Genomic DNA, 19,069 nt, shown 5'->3' with positions numbered 1-19,069 from the left:
TCAAGAATCAAAAGTGAAGAGAACCAGACATCTCTTGGTGTGTTTTGAAGGTACTTTGCATGTTATTCAAAATTATATATGGAACAAATGGTGCATAACTAACGACTAGCCATAAGAAAGTGCTCCCATGACATATTGCGACTTGATGTAGTAGTGCATTTGTGCCTTGTCTTACTATAAATCAATCATTGCCACACATTCATGAGTCTTTCCTGTTTATTTGTTCATTGGGGAAAAGGATAGTCAGAGTTTTCTTCTCAGGACATGGTCATAGATAACCACTTGCAGGTAGAGGTCTGTTTTGATTGGAGCTCGCGTTGTGTTGTCCCCCGGATAGTCCTGAGAACAGAGTATTGGATGGTTGAAGGTCACCATACAAAGGAATGGGACAAAATAAAATCTGATAAAAACTCATATCATGCAAGGGATTTGGTTCGATTGTCACTGCAGTACTATACAGTCGCCTGATGTTTTTTGTAGCACACGATACCAGCATTGGCCGTCCTCTTTAGAGCTTGGCGTTATGAACGGGTGTAATCTGTATAGAATTCCTAGCCAGAAACTAAGTTTGATTTATGATCGCTTCTGAGTGTGTGATGGCTTGAAAGCTATGCAGGTGCAGCCTTCTCCCTTGTATACATCAATGGGGACATCCATGTTCAATCATTTTCACTGATATTTATGTTAGCAAGCAGTTGACAAATGCAACATAAAGAGGTCAGCCATGCAATGCGTATGGTTTTAAAGAGACCAAACCCCCTCTGTGCTTGATTTGAGTCTCAGTGCTTAAAGTATATATTTCACACAGCAATAGGGTATCTGCTTATTTGTTGCAGATGTTCCACAGCTGCAGGAAGTTAGACCAATGACCCACTTTGAATGCAACCAAATATACTTTTTAAGGTATGCATTTTTAATGTCTCACAAACCAATGCACGCATTTAAAATGTGTATAATTTGATATTTTGTACTGTTGCTATTCATATGCAACCAGCTTTTGTGGGAAGCACTTCAAAGGAACCCTCATCCGAGAGCTGTTCTGTGCAAACCCAAACAAATTACTGCCCGGCTTATTCTACATTGGTTTTGCAAGGAACCAAAGCATGGGTGTGTTTGCCATATTCAATCTATAGTCCAAGGACTTTGGATAGCATTTTTAAAGGGGCAATGAAGAACAGATGGGCGCACTCTGATCATAACAGAGGACCATTGTTCAGGCGGAAATAGACCACATCCCACTCTCTATCTGGGCAGAAAAGAAACAACTAACAAGCAGATATGATTCAAGCAAACTTTAGGCTTGCAGTGATTTCACTGGGGAAATTAGACATTTGCTTAGTTCTCTGGAATAGAACTCAGAGGCACATCTAACAAGCAGATATGATTCAAGAAGTTGGCGATTGGATTATGGCTCTCAAAATCAACCAGGCAGCATGGTCAGTAGCTTTCTTTGCTAAAGGGTTGGGGGGATAGTCTAGAAAATTCTGTTTATGAAGTCCACTGGATGACCTTCAGTGAGTCATGATTTCTTAACTAATTCATGGAATCATAGAGTTGGAAGAGACCTCATGGGCCATTCAGTCCAATCCCCTGCCAAGAAGCAGGAAATCACATTCAAAGCACCCCTGACAGATGACCATCCAGCCTCTGCTTAAAAGCCTTCAAAGAAAGATTCTCCACCACACTCTGGAGAGAGAGAAGAACCAGAGAGAAGAATCATAATTTAGTAGTAGGGCATGCTCTTTTCATGCATTCCTGCATTCAAACTCCCCCATGAAGTCTTATATTCAAACCCCAACATCTTCTATTGTAAAAGTTAGGTAACCCACAAGACCTCTGCCAGAGTGTTTTGGACTTCCACTCAAGATACTTAGAAGGACCTTTAATCCAATCTGGTATTTGGCTCCCTTCTACTTCCTCTGATTTTTCTGAAATTAACATAGTGTTGTGAGAATGGGTAGGATAAAAGATAATATCACTACCAATATTTATACCAGGGAAAGTTTGAAGGCCTAAGTTTCAAAGATATTAAATATATTACCTGCAGAATCATGTTACACATGTACTTCTATATCTTGAATTGGGACTTCAGTGCACACAATATCTTGACAATAACAAGCCCAATGCACCAACAAATTGAGACAGAAAAAAAGGCCTAATGGTTTACTAGTCCTTGGTACTGGGCAGCAAAAACAATGACATATGAGGGTTGAATGAAAAGTAATGCCTCCACCTTGGTAACTCCTCAACAGATGGCAGTACCAGTATGCGGCAAGTACTGGCTTGTTCAGTAGACTCTCCTCTATAGTTCCATTTGGTGGGAAGCCTTAGCATTCAAAAGTTGTGTTGTTAAAGTGCGAAGTATGGAACCCTACGCAAACGGTCAGTCAATGTGACTTAAGCAATGTGGAGTCTTTGAATTCTTGACAGCAGAAGGTGTCACCCCAAAGGAGATTCATCAGAGAATGCAAGCTGTTTATGGTGATTGTGTTGATGTGAGTCCTGTGCGTTGTTGGGCAAGTAAGTTTAAAGATGTTGAGGTGGGAACATCTGACTTGCATGACAAACAAAGAGTTGGACGTCCTGTGACAGCAACCACCAAGTTTCACAAGCAAAAGATTGACAGATTGATTCAGGATGATCGTCGTATCACTCAGAGAAATTTCAAGCATAAGTAACATTTCACAAGAACATGTGGGTCACATTATTGCTTCGCTTGGCTATTGGAAGATCTGTGCATGATAGGTACTGTCAGGGCCGTAGCCAGAAAAAAAATTCGGGGGGGGGGGGGTTGGGTTTAACCCCTAGCACACAGCCCTCCCTGCTACAAACCTGTCAATATCTGCTTGAGATAGTGCCTGGAGGGACTCTTAATGTTTTGTGTCTCATAGACTTAGCATGGGGATTTGGTTAACCAGTTAAAATTCATGAGTAAACCAGGTTTTTTTAATAACCTGAAAAATTTCGGGGGGGGGGGGGTTGAACCCCTAAAACCGCCCCCTCGCTACAGGCCTGGGTACTGTGACACACTGGTTGTGGAAACAGAGTGTTGACTTCTTCTGTGACGGCTTCAGAAAACTTGTTCATTGTTGGCAGAAATGTATCCAATTGCCTGGTGATTATGTGGAAAAGTGAATAGTGGTAGCTAAAGAGCACATTCTAAGGATTATTTCTGTGTTTGATTTATTAAAATATTCCCATCCAAACCGAAGTAACGAAGGTGGAGGCATTACTTTTCATTCTAATCTCGTATGTAAGCATTACTTAACCTTATGTCTGTGTCTATATGTTGGTTGCTGTGGAGATTGGTATCCCCCTCCTCCAGTCCTTATTTCTTCTGCCCTATCATAGGACACTGAGCAGGGAATTAATGAATTATAAGTGACGGCACTATCAAACCACATTTCATAAACAACAAGTCTGGGGAAAGCCATTTGATTGGTGGAATGAGTGTTTCCACATACCTTTAAAAATATTTTTAGAAGGCATTTAAGGTATTTTTTGAGGTCTTTTCACGGGGATCACAGTTTTATGCTATTCTCTTATCAGTCCCTTTTTTCAAAATTATGCACAAAACATGTTATTTTAAGCACTGCAACAAGGAATAGCAATCAATTATTTGATAAACGCTATAATGGACTAGAAGCATGAATCTATACAAGCCTCTGCAGGAACCACTATAACTAAGATTGAACAGTTGTTGAGCATCCATACTCTTCCCTTCCCTCCTCATCTGGACAGGCAAAAAGCAAATATCATAACTGGTAATAAAACAGAGGAAGCAAAACATTGGGAATTGAATACCTGACTGAGATTGTGGTTGTTTGTGTGATTGGTGCCATATTCATTTCATTCAAGACAGTAAACGTTTCTTCTTAATCCAACTGGCTGGAATCTATTTCCTCCTGATTTACGGCTGGTTCACATGGCCACCCAGCACATATAACCCCTGGAAAACCACCTGAAAATCTCAATGTGCCTGCTTCCTGCCAGTGGCCTGAAGGTTGTGTGTAGCCACCAGCAAGGTTAGGATTAATTCTGCATGTTTGTGTGTGCAAACTATCCTCAAGCTTTAGGAAGAGTCTTGAGGTTTGCATCTGGCAAGTGGTTCTGATCAACATCTTTTGCTCTAGGCAGGGCTCCAAAATGCCAACTTGGCTTACTAGCCAAACCTTTATTTGTCCTCTTTTCCAATTCCTCAAACCAAACAAACATAGAGTGAAGGAAGGACAGGCAAAGCCTTGCTTGACTTGCATGGAAGTTTGGAGGAAAGAAACAGAAAAACACCTGCTGTTCCTGTACTTATCCAAACTATAATGCAAGTGACAGCCTACGATAAAACTACTGGGAGTTCTCATGTCCAGAGCTACAATAGAAAACAGATCTAAAAATGGATTGTAACTGTAACATGTAGGTGTCATTAGCCAAAAGAAGAAGAACCAGAGAAGTGATTAGGGTAGATTTGGTTTGGGAGATGGGGAGATGGTTGGCCATCTGATGCCCCATCTAAGTGAAGAGCATCTGTCCAAATTTATTGGACCTTTATCAGTTCATAATTGGGTCTCCATTTTAAAAAATGTGAAGCATGTTGTGACATGTACCTTTTAGAGAACTGTACAGTAGAGGTGGAGCCCCGGTGGCGAAGTGTGTTAAAGCACTGAGCTGCTGAACTTGCAGACCGAAAGGTCCCAGGTTCAAATCCTGGGAGCGGAATGAGCACCCGCTGTTAGCCCCAGCTCCTGCCAACCTAGCAGTTCGAAAACATGCAAATGTGAGTAGATCAATAGGAACCTCTGGTGGGAAGGTAACGGCGCTCCATGCAGTCATGCCAGCCACATGACCTTGGAGGTGTCTACGGACAACGCCGGCTCTTCGGCTTAGAAATGGAGATGAGCACCAACCCCCAGAGTCAGACATGACTGGACTTACCGTCAGGGGAAACCTTTACCTTTTTTTTACAGTAGAGGTGGAAAATAAAAGGGCCAAAGTTGTTCTAGGTAAGTACATTTGGCAGGGCCAGCACACAGCTGGCATGTGGCCTCTGAGATGATTGTCCACTCACCCATCCCTGAAACTCACAAACTACCCCACACATTCATGTACATATATGCATACTGTTGAGCATACTCATGCATCACCACTTGGCTGCTGAAACCAGATGTCAAAGAAGGTCTCCATCTGTGTCAACACTAACTATTAAAAAGCCTAATTAGAACTTTCTGGAGGGATGTTGTGATGTGGGCAAAGGGAGGGTTATCCCTTCTCTCTCTCAGCAGTGATTCCTGCCAACAGATGCCTCCTAAGTTACAGTTAAGCTTTAAAGTGCCTCTATTAACACCAGAGGAGGTTTTTAAAAGCCTAATTGAGGTGAGCAATTGTAACTTTGTAGAGGCTAGCTCTCCCTTCCTCATAAGGAACTCCCTCTCTGCAAATGCCCTCTTAGACTGTAATTAGAATTAATGGCCTCTTAGACTGCAATGAGAAAGTTAAATGCAGTGTGTGGAGCAGAGAATCAGGGTGCATCTACACTGTAGAATTAATGCAGTTTGATACCACTTTAACTACTGTTGCTACATGCTATGGATTCCTGGGAGTTGTAGTTTGGAGAGGCACCAGCACTCTTTGGCAGGCAAGACTAAAGACTGTGTAAAACTATAACTGCATGAATCTACAGCACAGAGCCATGACAGTAAAAGTATTGTTAAAATGCATTAATTCTACAGTGTAGATTCATCTTCAGTGATCATAGAAGGCTTTACTGAATTGGGTGGATTGGGAATTCCTGGCAGGTCAGAGTTTTCTCATCTTTCCTTTGCTGTATTGCTGTGACAATGTCCAGTTTTCTTCAACATTTCCTCACAGATGTAGAAAATATTTAAAGCACTTTATCCATGTAATTATCTAGTGCATCAATGGAACTAATTTTCTGCAATGTGTGTATGTGTGTGTGTGTGTGGGGGGGGGGGATTGTATGTTGAAGCAATGTGATGGCAGAAGTGTTGTTGATAAGAGTCTTCCATGTCAGATAGGCTGAGGAGCCATACTAAATGTGCCAAACAGCTATTGGGCAGCAACAGTAATGGGAAGGGTGACCCTAGTTGGGGATCTTTCACAGACAATGGCAGTGGCACCATAGCTAACACTTGTTAATACTGTATACAGAGAGGCATGGCAAACCTCATTTTGAAGATCTTTTACTATGAAAGCCTATGATGAAACTATCCAAAATACAAATGGTGCCAAAAGATGAGAGTACCAGGTTGGAAGACCCTCGACTGTTGTACTACTGGGGCTCAGCAGAAGGCAACTACAAGTAGTGCTGAAACATATAACAATAATATATTATATGCAGATGACACCATACTATTAGCAGAAAAATATTAATGACTTAGAATGATTCTTGAAGACAGTCAAGGAAGAAAGTGCAAAGCAGGTTTACAGACGAGCATAACTTTAAACTAGACAATTAAGATGTTGAACTAGTGCCAAGATTTTTCATGCCTTGGCTCTGTCAGTAATCAGAAAGGAGAACGCATTTTAAACATCAGAATATGTTAAAGACTTGGAAGGGCAGCTATGAAGGAACTAGATAACACCCTGAAGTGTAAAGATATATCATTGAACACTAAAGTTAGGATTGTCCATACAATTGTATTTCCCATTTCTGTGTGTGGCTGTGAAAGGTGGACAGTGAACCATACTGTTGAAATGTATATTTGCCATTTGCAGTTACCAGTGTGACACTTGCCATTTAAACTTGGATCTAAATGAAAATGAAACTTCTAGACATCTGAATCCACAGGTGGCCTCATGGGAAAGTGGTTCTGTTCAGATCAGCTATTGTTAGTAAAGGTAAAGATAAAGGTTTGCCCCTGACATTAACTCTAGTTGTGTCTGACTCTGGGGGTTGGTGCTCATCTCCATTTATATGCCGCAGAGCCGGCGTTGTCCATAAATACCTCCAAGATCATGTGACCAGCATGACTGCATGGAGCGCCGTTACCTTCCTGTTGGAGAGGTACCTATTGATCTACTCACATTTGCAGGTTTTCAAACTGCAAGGTTGACAGACGCTAGAACAGCGAGATCTCACTCCGCTCCCGGATTCAAACCGCTGTCCTTTTGGTCAGTAAGTTCAGCAGCTCAGCGGTTTAATCCACTGCGCCACCAGCCCCCACCTCCCCCCAGTTATTGTTACTGTATTCCAATTGCCATCAACTCTAATCTTGATGTCTAATGATGAGGAGTTGTAGACTAGCATCTGGAGGGCCACCTAAAATGATAAGGCAGGCTGGATTTGGCCTGTGAGCCTTGGGTTTGACACATGTGGTATAGTCTATTCTGTTAGTAGATAGAAATAGACTGATTGGTTAGATAAGTCTAAAATATTTTCCCTTGCTTTAAAAAAAATACAGCTGCAGAGCAAAGTTGGGCAAATTCCAAATGTCCTGGGGCTGCATCTAACTCTGTACCCCAATCCTTCCATGTTTTGCCCCATATGACTAATAATGTCTTCTAGGGAGGTCTCCTCAAACTGGCCTTTGGGAACCATTTACTTAGATGGGGAGGGGGGTTCACTGGAAGGCAGAACTCACATTTTGACCACTCTTGCTTAAACCTGAAAACCACTTTTAGCTGTAATGATCATCTATGCCACCGATCTGGGTTAGGTTTTGGGATGCCTCGTGTTTCCATCTTGTTCACCATTCTCTTATCAGCTACATGAAAAGTCATCTGGTGGTTTCAGTTAAGTTGTCACCAGCATGTAGATGAGATGCAAATATACCTCTCTCTCCCAACTTGTAGTTGTAGAGAAGATGTGGCAATCCAGAAGGTGTCTGGATGACTGAAACTTGGTGCAGATAAAATAAAAGTATTGTGGTTTAAGAAGTCTATTGAAGTGGATAGCGGCCTGCAAACAAGTGTAATACATGGCTTTTCTTTTCCTACCACTTATAAAGTGACTGTGTTACTGCAGTCTCTTAGTTAGAAAACGTGTTTTTCCAGGGCAGGAAGAGAACAAATATCCACTAGAGGGAGTGCATAGAGACAGCCAACTTCCAAATGGGGAAGAGAGAAAACCCATTCCTCACACTTGAAGGCAGAGCAAGATAAAAGAACAAGAAATAGGGTTGGAATATATGAAGAAGAAGAAGAAGTCCACTTATTATGGTTTAAGAAGAAATCCATTTATTATTCTGAGATAATCTGTCTGTTTTATAAAATACAAGCTGAATAGGCCGGCTCAGTGAAATTCTGGAGAGTATGGAACTGTTTCTATTCCAGCTTGTTAATATAATAATTTTTATTTAACTTATTTATTTAATAGACCATGAATTTAAATCAATAATGTTTCAAGAAAAAAAAAACCAGTCTTGTTTTCTTAGATTTACTTGTGGAGCAGAGGGAAGGTGACACAAGCAAACGAGATGTTGTGACAAAGATAGCATATATGGTGAGAATTAAAGGAAGGCCTTCCGGATACATGACATAAACAAACAAACTAAAAGCCATCCTCTGGCATCATTTGAAACAATGTGCTGCTTAGATCAGCATCTTGCAAAATGGATTTGTACTTTTAATTTGAAAGCTTTAAACGTATATTTAGATTAATAGCTTTAAAGAGATGTTTGTAAGGATGATACCATTACACCTTATGATCACAACGTTAATAATGAGGGGGTAAAGCCATCCATCATTCATCTCTTCAGTTATTTTTCTTTTCTCAAAAAAGGCAATAGTATACTAAGATTTAGTATACTAAGATCTTTTTCTCTCCCTTTAGCTTCTCCTTCCTCCCTTCCTTAGGCTGTAAATTGTAATTATTTATAATATTCTTTTAGAGTTTATTGAAAAACCGCAAAAAAGAGAATCCATGAAAAGTGAACTGCGAAGTAGTGAGGGAACACTATATATAATGACACAATTTATTTTTTTATCAAGGATTTAATATTTTCTCTTGAGACACTGGAAGTAGCCCAAGAAAGAAGGAGGGCAAAAGGAAACAGCGATAGGGGGAGATACGCCCAATTAAATGCACAATTCCAGAGGCTAGCCAGAAGAGATAAAGAACTATTTTTAAACAAGCAATGCACGGAAGTGGAAGAAGACAACAGAATAGGAAGGACAAGAGACCTCTTCCAGAAAATCAGAAACATCGGAGGCAAATTTCAGGCAAAAATGGGCATGATCAAAAACAAAGATGGCAGGGACCTAACAGAAGCTGAAGAGATCAAGAAAAGATGGCGAGAATATACAGAAGATCTGTATAGGAAGGATAATAATATAGAGGATAGCTTTGACGGTGTGGTGAGTGAATTAGAACCAGACACCTGAGGAGTGAAATTGAATGGGCCTTAAGAAGCATTGCTAACAACAAGGCAGCAGGAGACGACGGGATTCCAGCTGAGTTGTTTAAAATCTTGGAAAGTGATGCTGTCAAGGTGATGCTTGCCATATGCCAGCAAATATGGAAAACACAAGATTGGCCATCAGATTGGAAAAAATCAATATATATCCCCATACCAAAAAAGGGAAACGCTAAAGAATGCTCAAACTTCCGTACAGTGGCACTTATTTCCCATGCCAGTAAGGTAATGCTCAAGATCCTGCAAGGCAGATTCCAGCAATACATGGAACAAGAGTTGCCAGCTGTCCAAGCTGGGTTCAGAAAAGGCAGAGGAACAAGAGACCAAATTGCCAATATCCACTGGATAATGAAGCCAAGGAGTTTCAGAAAAACATCTACTTCTGCTTTATTGACTATTCTAAAGCCTTCGACTGTGTGGATCATAATAAACTGTGGCATGTTCTTGGTGGTATGGGGATACCAAGTCACCTTGTCTGTCTCCTGAGAAAGGCAGAGTTCCAACTTGCATAAAGGAGGAAGTTGTGAGGCCTGTGTTAAAAAGCCATCCCTGAACCCCTCTATAATGAACAACTATCAGCCAGTGTCCAACCTTTCCTTTCTGAGCAAGGTCTTGGAGCATGTGGTAGCTTCCCAACTCAAGGGATTTCTGGTTGAAACTGATTATCTAGATCCATTTCAATTGGGTTTCAGACCTGGCTATGGAACAGAGACAGCTTTGGTCACCTTGGTGGATGACCTACACAGAGAGTTAGATAGGAGGAGTGTGTCCCTGTTGGTTCTGCTGCATCTCTTAGTGGATTTCGATACCATTGGCCATGGTATCCTTTTGGGTCGTCTCGCTGGGATGGGACTGGGAGGCACTGTTTTACAGTGGCTGCGGTCCTTCCTGGAGGGCCATACCCAGAAGGTGGGGGATTCCTGTTTGAACCTCCGGCCATTGACCTGTGGGTTCCTCAGGGTTCCATTTTTGTCCCTTATGCTTAACATATACATGAAACCACTGGGAGAGGGCATCTGGAGATTTGGAGTAGAGTGCCACCTATATGTAGATGACACCCAGCTCTACTACTCCTTTCTACCTAAAGCCAAGGAAGCTGTCCTGATAGTAAACCAGTGTCTGTCATCAGTAATGGACTGGATAATGGCAAACAAATTGAAACTTAATCCAGACAAGACAGAGGTACTCCTGGTCAGTCAGAAGGCAGACCAGGGAATAGGAATTCAGCCTGTGCTGGATGGGGTTACACGCCTCCTAAAGACACAGGTTCTCAGTTTGGGGGTCCTCCTGGACATGGCAATGAACCAGCGGTGGCCTGGAGGGCATTATTTGGACAATTAAAACTTGTGTGCCAACTGCGCCCATTCCTTGAGAAGCCAGATCTGGCCACGGTGGTGCATGCCTTAGTTACATCCTGTCTGGATTACTGTAACATACTCTACATGGGGCTGCCTCTGAAGAGTGCTCAGAAACTGGTCCAAAGAGCTGAGGCAGGTTGCTAACTAGGGTTGGCTACATGGAACAGCCAATCCCCCTGTTGCAGCAGCTCCACCGACTGCCAGTCTGTTTCGGGAACAATTCAAAGTGCTGGTTATGACCTTTAAAGCCCTAGACAATTAAGGTCCAGGCTATTTGGCTGGCCACATCCCCTTGTACGAATCTGCCCTAGCCCTGAGATCTTCAGGAGAGGCCCTTCTCTTAGTCCCACCTCCATTTCAAGCTCGGTTAGTGGGAACAAGAGCGCGAGCCTTCCTTTTCAGTGGCAAATCCCCTTAGAGCTCCCTGCCCAGGGAAGCCATAATGGCCCCCTCCTTGCTGTCTTTCTAGTGGCAGGCTAAAACCTTTTTATCAAGTAGGCTTTTAAAAGTGAATGTATTTAAGATCTAGTCAAGGGGTGCTGTGGTTTTTAACTCTGAACATGTTTTGATGGATTTTAACTGTGAATTTTTATGTTGTTTGTGTTTAATTCTGTTTTAATGGTTGCATATTTGTATATTTTAAATTGTATACTTATGCTTTTATGTCAAGCTGCTTTGAGTCCCCTTTTGGGAAATAAAGTAAAGTGTAAATAACAACAACAACAACAACAACAACAACAACAACAACTCTGGAACACAACACACCAGACATCATAGTCGTGGAAAAGAAAAAAAGTTTGGATCATTGATGTTGCCATCCCAGGTCGCATTGACGAAAAACAACAAGAAAAACTCAGCTGCTATCAGAACCTCAAGATCGGACTTCAAAGACTCTGACAGAAACCAGTGCAGGTGGTCCTGGTGGTGATCGGCACACTGGGTGCCGTGCCAAAAGATCTCAGCCGGCATTTGGAAACAATAAACATTGACAAAATTACGATCTGCCAAATGCAAAAAGCCACCCTACTGGGATCTGCGCACATCATCCGAAAATACATCACACAGTCCTAAACATTTGGGAAGTGTTCGACTTGTGATTTTGTGATATGAATCCAGCATGTCTATCTTGTTTGCTGTGCCATACTGTGTCGAAGTGTCAACAACAACAACAACAACAACAACAACAACAATAATTCAAAGTATAGAAACATAATATTAATAGAAGATGTTTTATGTTGAATGTAAGAGTTGATGTCTTCGCTAGTAGTAGGTTCTAATAAAGACAAAATTCTTATGCAAGATAGTGACGGAAGCAACTCTAGAAATGATGACTACTCTATTATCTTTAGACTCCTTGGTACCTTTATTTATTATGCAACATCACTTTCTACTTTTTGATTACAAAACAGATTACAAAACTGCAACAAGATTAAAGGCCAAACTAAACATGGCTTTCAATACCTAATCATTTTATTTACGACATGCATATGTTTACAAATTAAGATTGAACTGGCTCTTTTTTTCTTTATGTGCACATTTGTTGTGATTTGCATTTGCATCTGTTTGTGAATGTGGCATCTACCCCTCCATTAATTTTCTCACAAAATCCACATAAAAATTCACATGATTGCTTAAATGCATTTTGTCTAATAATTCCCTTAGTATGGAGTTTTCCTAGGCCCCTTCTGAATTATACGGCAGTGTAGACTCATATAATCCAGTTCAAAGTAGATAATGTGGATTATCTGATTTGATAATCTGGATTACATGGCAGTGTAGATCCAGCCCTAGTGTGCTTACTTTTTGCAAGCATTTACCCTGGATGTTTGAAACAATGCATGCATAATCTGTGGATATGGAGGGCTGACTGCGATGTTATTTTGATTGCATTTTTAAAAAATATTTGTCTTTTTGTTCAATTGTGTGTGTGTTGCAAACCAAATCACAACATTCTGAGGCCCCTTCTACACTGCCATTTAATTCAGATTATCAAAGCAGATAATGTATCTACACCGCCAGATCATCCAATTCAAAGATGATAATCTGGATTTTATATGGCAGTGTAGAAGCGGCCATTTAGAAACCAATTAGGTATATATTTGGTAAATTTGTATACAAAGCCATAATGGATTTATTACCCATTCATCTTTCCTATGGTGATCTCCTGCTATAGGCTGCTTCCACACAGCCGTTTAATCTGGAGCAGAATGTGAGTGAGCGAATTGTTTATTATCCTAGCCATAGGCCATGACATCAGTAATATACAACCTTTATAAACACTTTTCAATATTAAAACTTATTCATTAAAACTTATTCAAAAATTAAAACTAGGTCTTTAAAATTATGATAGCAGAAACATAACAATGACAGTGTCCCAAACCATCTCCATTTCCATTTCTCACCTCAAGTATGGATTTTGCTACTTTAGCTCTGATATTTTGGGCTGTGATTGCAAATGTAGCAACCTTTAGTGTTATATTTTTGGAATAATCTGCTAGCAAGTCACAGATCACAGCAGATTGTTGCAGAATGTGTATTTAAGAGATCTGGATCACTCCGGAGTGCCTACACAGAATGGGCAGCAAGGTCCCACAGAGTCCACACAGATCTCTTAATCCACATTCTGATCCTTACTGACTTCATCGAAAACCTGTTTCCCCTCCCCATCCAATGGCTGGGACAAACAAATTTGCTTCACCTGAGCAACTTCATTGAATATATTTAATTTTTGTAAAGAAGTGAATGGGGTATTTTTCTGGCTCAGTGCAATGATATAACATGGAAAACAGAGAAAAACAAAGCTTGCTTCTGTGATCCTAGACATGTAGTGAGCCAAGAGAAGCAACACAGTGGACTCCAGGTATTTCAAGCCACTCCCACAATCCCTGATCATGGGCCAAGCTGTCTATGGGAGGATGAGTGCAAGAGTCCAAAATGTCTAGAGGGAGAGAGGCGCCTACTCCTGCTATCACCTTTAATACTTATTTGAATATGTTGCTTCTTGCCTCTATGACTACAGGTGCATCCAGTTTCTCCACAGAATCATTAAACTATTACATAAGAAAGTGCCCTGGGATAAATGGGAAAGTTTTCTAGGTACATATTATGCTTAATGAAACTGAGGCAATTGCTATTGTTCTGGAGGAGCAACTACTGTTGATCTTAGTTAAACAGAATGAAAACACAACTTTATAAAGACTACAAAAGTTTTTAAAGAGAGCCAGTGTACGTTATAGCACTTTGAGTTCTGAATCGGGGGCTTGGAAACCATTGGGTGACCTTGGGCAAATTAAATCATACTCTCTCTGTCTCAGGGAAAGCAATGGCAAAACCTCTCTGCATAAATCTTCTCAAGAAACCTCTGTGATAGGTCTGCCTTAGGGTCACCCAAAGGTGGAAAACAACATGAAAACACGCAACCATTTTAGAAACCGCTCTGAGTCCTCTTGGGGAGATAGGGTGGGATATAAATAAAGTTTAATTATAGTTTTTATTATTATAAGTAAAAGTACTGCCATCTCCAGTTAAAAGAATCTCTGTGATAGAGATAAAGTTTACTCTATTAGAGAGTATGGAAGACTGAAAAGCTAGCATAGGTTAAGTGGTTTTTCCTCCAAAACGCTTGCAACCAGAAAGATTTTGAGTTATGTGTTTTTGGAGTGACTCAAGTCTAAACATGAAATTTGTTTATGTTTCATATACAACGTATACACATAGGCTGAAGGCAAAAGCAAACTGCTTTTCATGCAAAATATTTTTGTGCGTGAAACATAGTTTGTGTGCACTAAAAACCACCAGAAATCAAAGGTGTCACTATCTCAGCCACTGAAATGGAACAATTTTGGAGCATTTCTGATTTCCAGATATGGGATAGACAACCTGTTCTAGGTTTTAAAGACCAGAAGAAGGCATCCAGACAAGCTGTATGTAAGGTTGCCTCATTTGTTCAAGTGATGCTAAGCATTAATGCATTTCCTTCAATTGCATTTATAAAGTGTATTGTATTAATAACATAATATATTCAGGTAATAGGGAATGCCCTTTATTTCAGAACATCAGACAAAAGGGCAAATCACAACTATTGAAAGTAAAAAAATCTCTACCTTGGGGTCCACATTAATGATTTTCCTGTCAGCTTTGTTCTTGAAAAGTATGCCGCATACATCTTCTGCAATCACTTGATAGTTTGGACTTGAATTAAGGCAGCAGATGTTTCTATCCCAGTTGTAGAAACTGTGAAAACAAAGCAAAAACAATGTAAAACATGTATTTACACTGCAGCACACGGCTAGGGCCAACATTACAATTGCTAAAAGCACTTGTCCACCTATTCCAATGGGTATAGTGGAGGGGAAATACAGAGGAATGCAGCTTTGAGTCATTTCTTAGAGAAGGAGCAGTGATATCATTTATAGAATCCTAGAACAGTAGAAGTGGATGGGAACATGAGGATAATCTAATCTAATCCAAATCCACAATGGTGCAGAAATCCATAGCTGAAGCATCTCAAAAGGTGCTGGAGCTTAGAAATAACTAATGGTCTCAAGAAGTAACAAAGAGACCATCCAAACCGAGGCCATTGCAGTTTGACACAATACTATGAAATTATAGGAATTATACTTTGGTGAAGCACCAATAAAATTTGGCAGAGAAGGCAAAAGACCTTGTAGAACTATAACTCCTAGTATCCCATAGCACTGAGCCATGGCAGTTAAACTGCTCTAATCCCGCAGGGCGGATACTGCCAAGGCCAATCTTGACATTGCAAATAAAATGATGCGGTCTCTATTTTACTGATGTTTACATTATAATACTTGTTTGAAAGTCTGTTTGCATTTCTGATTAAAAGATAAAGCTTACAATTTAGCTGGAGGAAAAAATCTTACAGCTGAATGTCCTTCACAATCTGAATCCGTGCAGTCAGAAGTAAGCACCATCAAAGTCAATGGCATTCATTTCATGGTAGCTAAGCATTGGATTGCAGTCATGGCCATCACAGTAAATGAAACATTATGCTATGCACTGATGATGTTTTTGATAGTAATGTTCACACACAGACATTTGCACAATGAGATTTTGCATTTTGAAATCTATTATTGCAGGACTCTGGTTTCCTAGCAGTGCCTCCCTGTTTTTCTGGTAACCGTTAGAAATAAAAATGTTGTCTTTCAAAAACTCTGTGCCCAAGTCTCTCTGCCCTGGCAAAAAATAGCTCAATAGAGTTATAAGGAGATGGATCAGTACTAAGATGACTATGGCTTGGTGAGAAATACAGGAGGTTCCAGTCCATTGTTGACCAGAATTGCTCACTTTTCACCATCCAAAACTGAGCAGGAACCTGCAATCCGAAGTCTAGTCATTTGTTAAGCTTACCACAGCATTATAACTATGTGTACTTTAGAAAAATGTGGATGTAAATATGTGAAGCGTACTACTACTTTATTTATATATGTATGACCCTTTTTACAATAACAGGATTCAAAGCAATTTTCAAATTAAAACCAGTATAGATTAAAAATGACACAAAACTTTGGTAAACTACACATACATACATTATTTAAAGCAATTAACAATATGTAGGATTAAAGCCACTTAAAATTTATTGGAAGAAACACACACGTTCTGTCTCTTCATATACATATATATACACACACATAGCAATTAACAAATAGACCTTGAAACACATGTCTTGAGCAGAACATTTCAGCTTCTGCCGTCTTCAGAATAAAATTGGGCTGCATACTAGATAGCATTTTATATCACCATGTTATCAGGATTCTCAGTGGATATCGGTATTATCTTCTAAGTTGAAGTCACGCAGTGTTAGAATTTTCAGGATCTCCTTTTTGTCTAAAATGTCTGAAAGGGCTAGCACCTCAATGCCAAAGGTGTAAATCATGGAGGGTTTCATGTTCTGAATTGAAATGCCTAGCCCTTGTTTGGGGTTAGAATTGCAAATGTAGGGATTCTGAGGCTTTTATGCAAGTCGTTGGTTATTTTGTCCATGTACATCCTGAATTGTCTGAATTCGATAATATAAATAAGAATTCCAGACTAATAGGTGATGTGTTTTTTTTAACATAGTAGAGACTGGAGATTGGAGCCTTGGTGGCAAAGTGTGTTAAAGCACTGAGCTGCTGAACTTGCAGGTCCCAGGTTCAAATCCCGAGAGCGGAGTGAGCACCCGCCGTTAGCTCCAGCTTCTGCCAACCTAGCAGTTCGAAAACATGCCAATGTGAGTACATCAATAGGTACCGCTCCAGAGGGAAGGTAACGGCACTCCATGCAGTCATGCCAGCCACATGACCTTGGAGGTGTCTACGGACAACACCGGCTCTTCGGCTTAGAAATGGAGATGAGCACCAACCCCCAGAGTCAGACATGACTGGACAATGTCAGGGGAAACCTTTACCTTTTTAAATAGTGTTACCACCTCACCACACAAGGTGAATGTAGTATCCTAGCATGCTGCCAGGATGCATCCTTCTCAGAACCCCACACCACCCATCACACAATGTATAGTGACTTCCAGCAGGTCTCAGTGGAGGACATGTCCTGACAGCGTGGCAGGATGCTTCCCTCGGAAGACAGGAGGCTTCCCATGTTCCATAGACAACCATGGGGCCAGCATGGGGAAAAGCCACATAGCTATGCTTCCCCACATGAGATGGGGGCACGTCAGCTGCAAGCGAAGCAGGGCATGGGGCACTAGAATTGTCCCGCTACTTTGCCTGGCTTTGTAGCAAAAAGAGAGTGACATTGAGGCAAATCTGTCAACCTGTACACAGCTCTCTCTTAACAATGCTTTCCCCATCACATGTGGTAAACATCACCATTCTGCAGAGGATCCATGCTGGCTCCATTGGATCCTCTGAAATCATATGACGTTGCGTGATGGCAGCAGTTACCTAACTGCTACACAATGTTTTTCTCTCTATGATTTCACTTAAGCCTCATTTTGTATAATATTTTCCCTCAATAAGTGCCCTTTTGGAAAGATTTCAGTGACAGAGGAGATGTGGAAAACATTCTGGCAACAATTACCAGGGAAGGTACATGAACAACCGAGACCAGGATTCCAGTATCTTGTTTGTAGCGCTCATTCTCAAAAATCTGCATGAATGATTGCTTCTGATATTAATGCTTTTTATCTGGATGATTCCACAGGAATGATTTCAAAGCATTATTGAGAGAAAAATGCTATCATGTTAGAACTAGCTCCCTGAATACTAGCAGGCGAGGAAAGACATGTCCAAATTATCGTTGTAAGTTCACTTAACTGTTACACTTCTATGCTGTGAAAACTCGGGGATACAGTAATTCTATGAATGGGCTAAGTGAAATGTCTTTATTAAAGCTACAGTTGTGAAGATTTCTTTAGAAAAATCCAGGAAAATCTAGACAACGCATTGTCGAAGGCTTTCATGGCAGGAATAGACAGATTTTGCTTCTCAGCTCCCCGACTATCATCTGGACGACTGTGATTTCATAGGTTTTTTTGCAAACATTTTGACTAGACAGTATGGTAACATGAGCAACAGAATGTTGCTTCATACAGATAGTCATGTAAGGGAAATGAAAGAGCAGTTTCATTAGGAGGCACACTGGGCATTGTGCTTCAAAATAAGAGATGTGGAGCAGCAGTAGGTCTTGGAAATCAAAAAATAAGTAATGGGATCAGAGATATGAGCATTCAAACAGTGGAGAAAATGAAAAGCATGAGGGAAAGAATACTGGTAAAGATGTAGCAGTGGAGTACAAAGGAGAATCTAAACTGGGGGAAACTATAGCACTTTAAATGTTTTATTATTATTTATTTACAGTATTTATATTCCGCCCTTCTCACCCCAAAGGGGACTCAGGGCAGATCACATTATATACATATAGGGCAAACATTCAATGCCCATATACACATAGAACCGAGACAGAGGCAGACACAGAGGCAATTTAACCTTCTCCTGAGGGGATGTTCGATTCTGGCCACAGGGGGAGCAGTTGCTTCATCATCCACTGTGACGGCACTTCCTCATTCCAATGTAATAAATTAGTTAAATTTGCCTCCCCACTTTATACTTGATAGATGCAACTATCTTTCCGGTTGCTAGGTCAGCAACGAGCAGGGGCTATTTTTTATTTTTTAATTGACAGGTGCTCACCCCGCCAGGGCTGGCCTCAAACTCAAGGTCAGAGTGATTTATTGCAGCAGGCTGCTCACCAGCCTGCACCACAGCCCGGCCCCTTGTTACATTCTAATGTTGTTACATTCTAAGATCCAAGCTCAAAAGGTGGTTTACATAAGCTAAAAAACAGACTGAACTTTAAAAGAACTATATTGTCCAGAAA

The 19,069-nt window shown here is 40.7% G+C and overlaps 1 protein-coding gene across 3 annotated transcripts in view; it reads right to left on the bottom strand.

The window, feature by feature from the left end:
- Positions 1-202: 202 nt before the first annotated feature.
- Positions 203-19,069, bottom strand: part of cfap299 (cilia and flagella associated protein 299) — a 325,570-nt gene continuing 306,703 nt past the window's right edge. For 2 of the 3 annotated variants that reach the window (XM_003226892.4, XM_008119886.3), the window contains exons 5-6: positions 14,830-14,959; positions 203-339 (exon numbers count right to left, since the gene is read on the bottom strand). In XM_003226892.4, coding sequence (XP_003226940.2) covers positions 244-339; positions 14,830-14,959 — 226 coding nt within the window. In that variant the 3' untranslated portion in view covers positions 203-243. Of the gene's footprint in view, positions 340-14,828; positions 14,960-19,069 lie in introns of those variants that run through there. The other variant, XM_062981516.1, reaches the window with a different exon arrangement.

The sequence above is a fragment of the Anolis carolinensis genome, chromosome 5, assembly GCF_035594765.1.
Source record: "Anolis carolinensis isolate JA03-04 chromosome 5, rAnoCar3.1.pri, whole genome shotgun sequence".
Classification (NCBI taxonomy): domain Eukaryota; kingdom Metazoa; phylum Chordata; class Lepidosauria; order Squamata; family Dactyloidae; genus Anolis; species Anolis carolinensis.
This window is presented reverse-complemented; position numbering and strand designations above follow the sequence as displayed.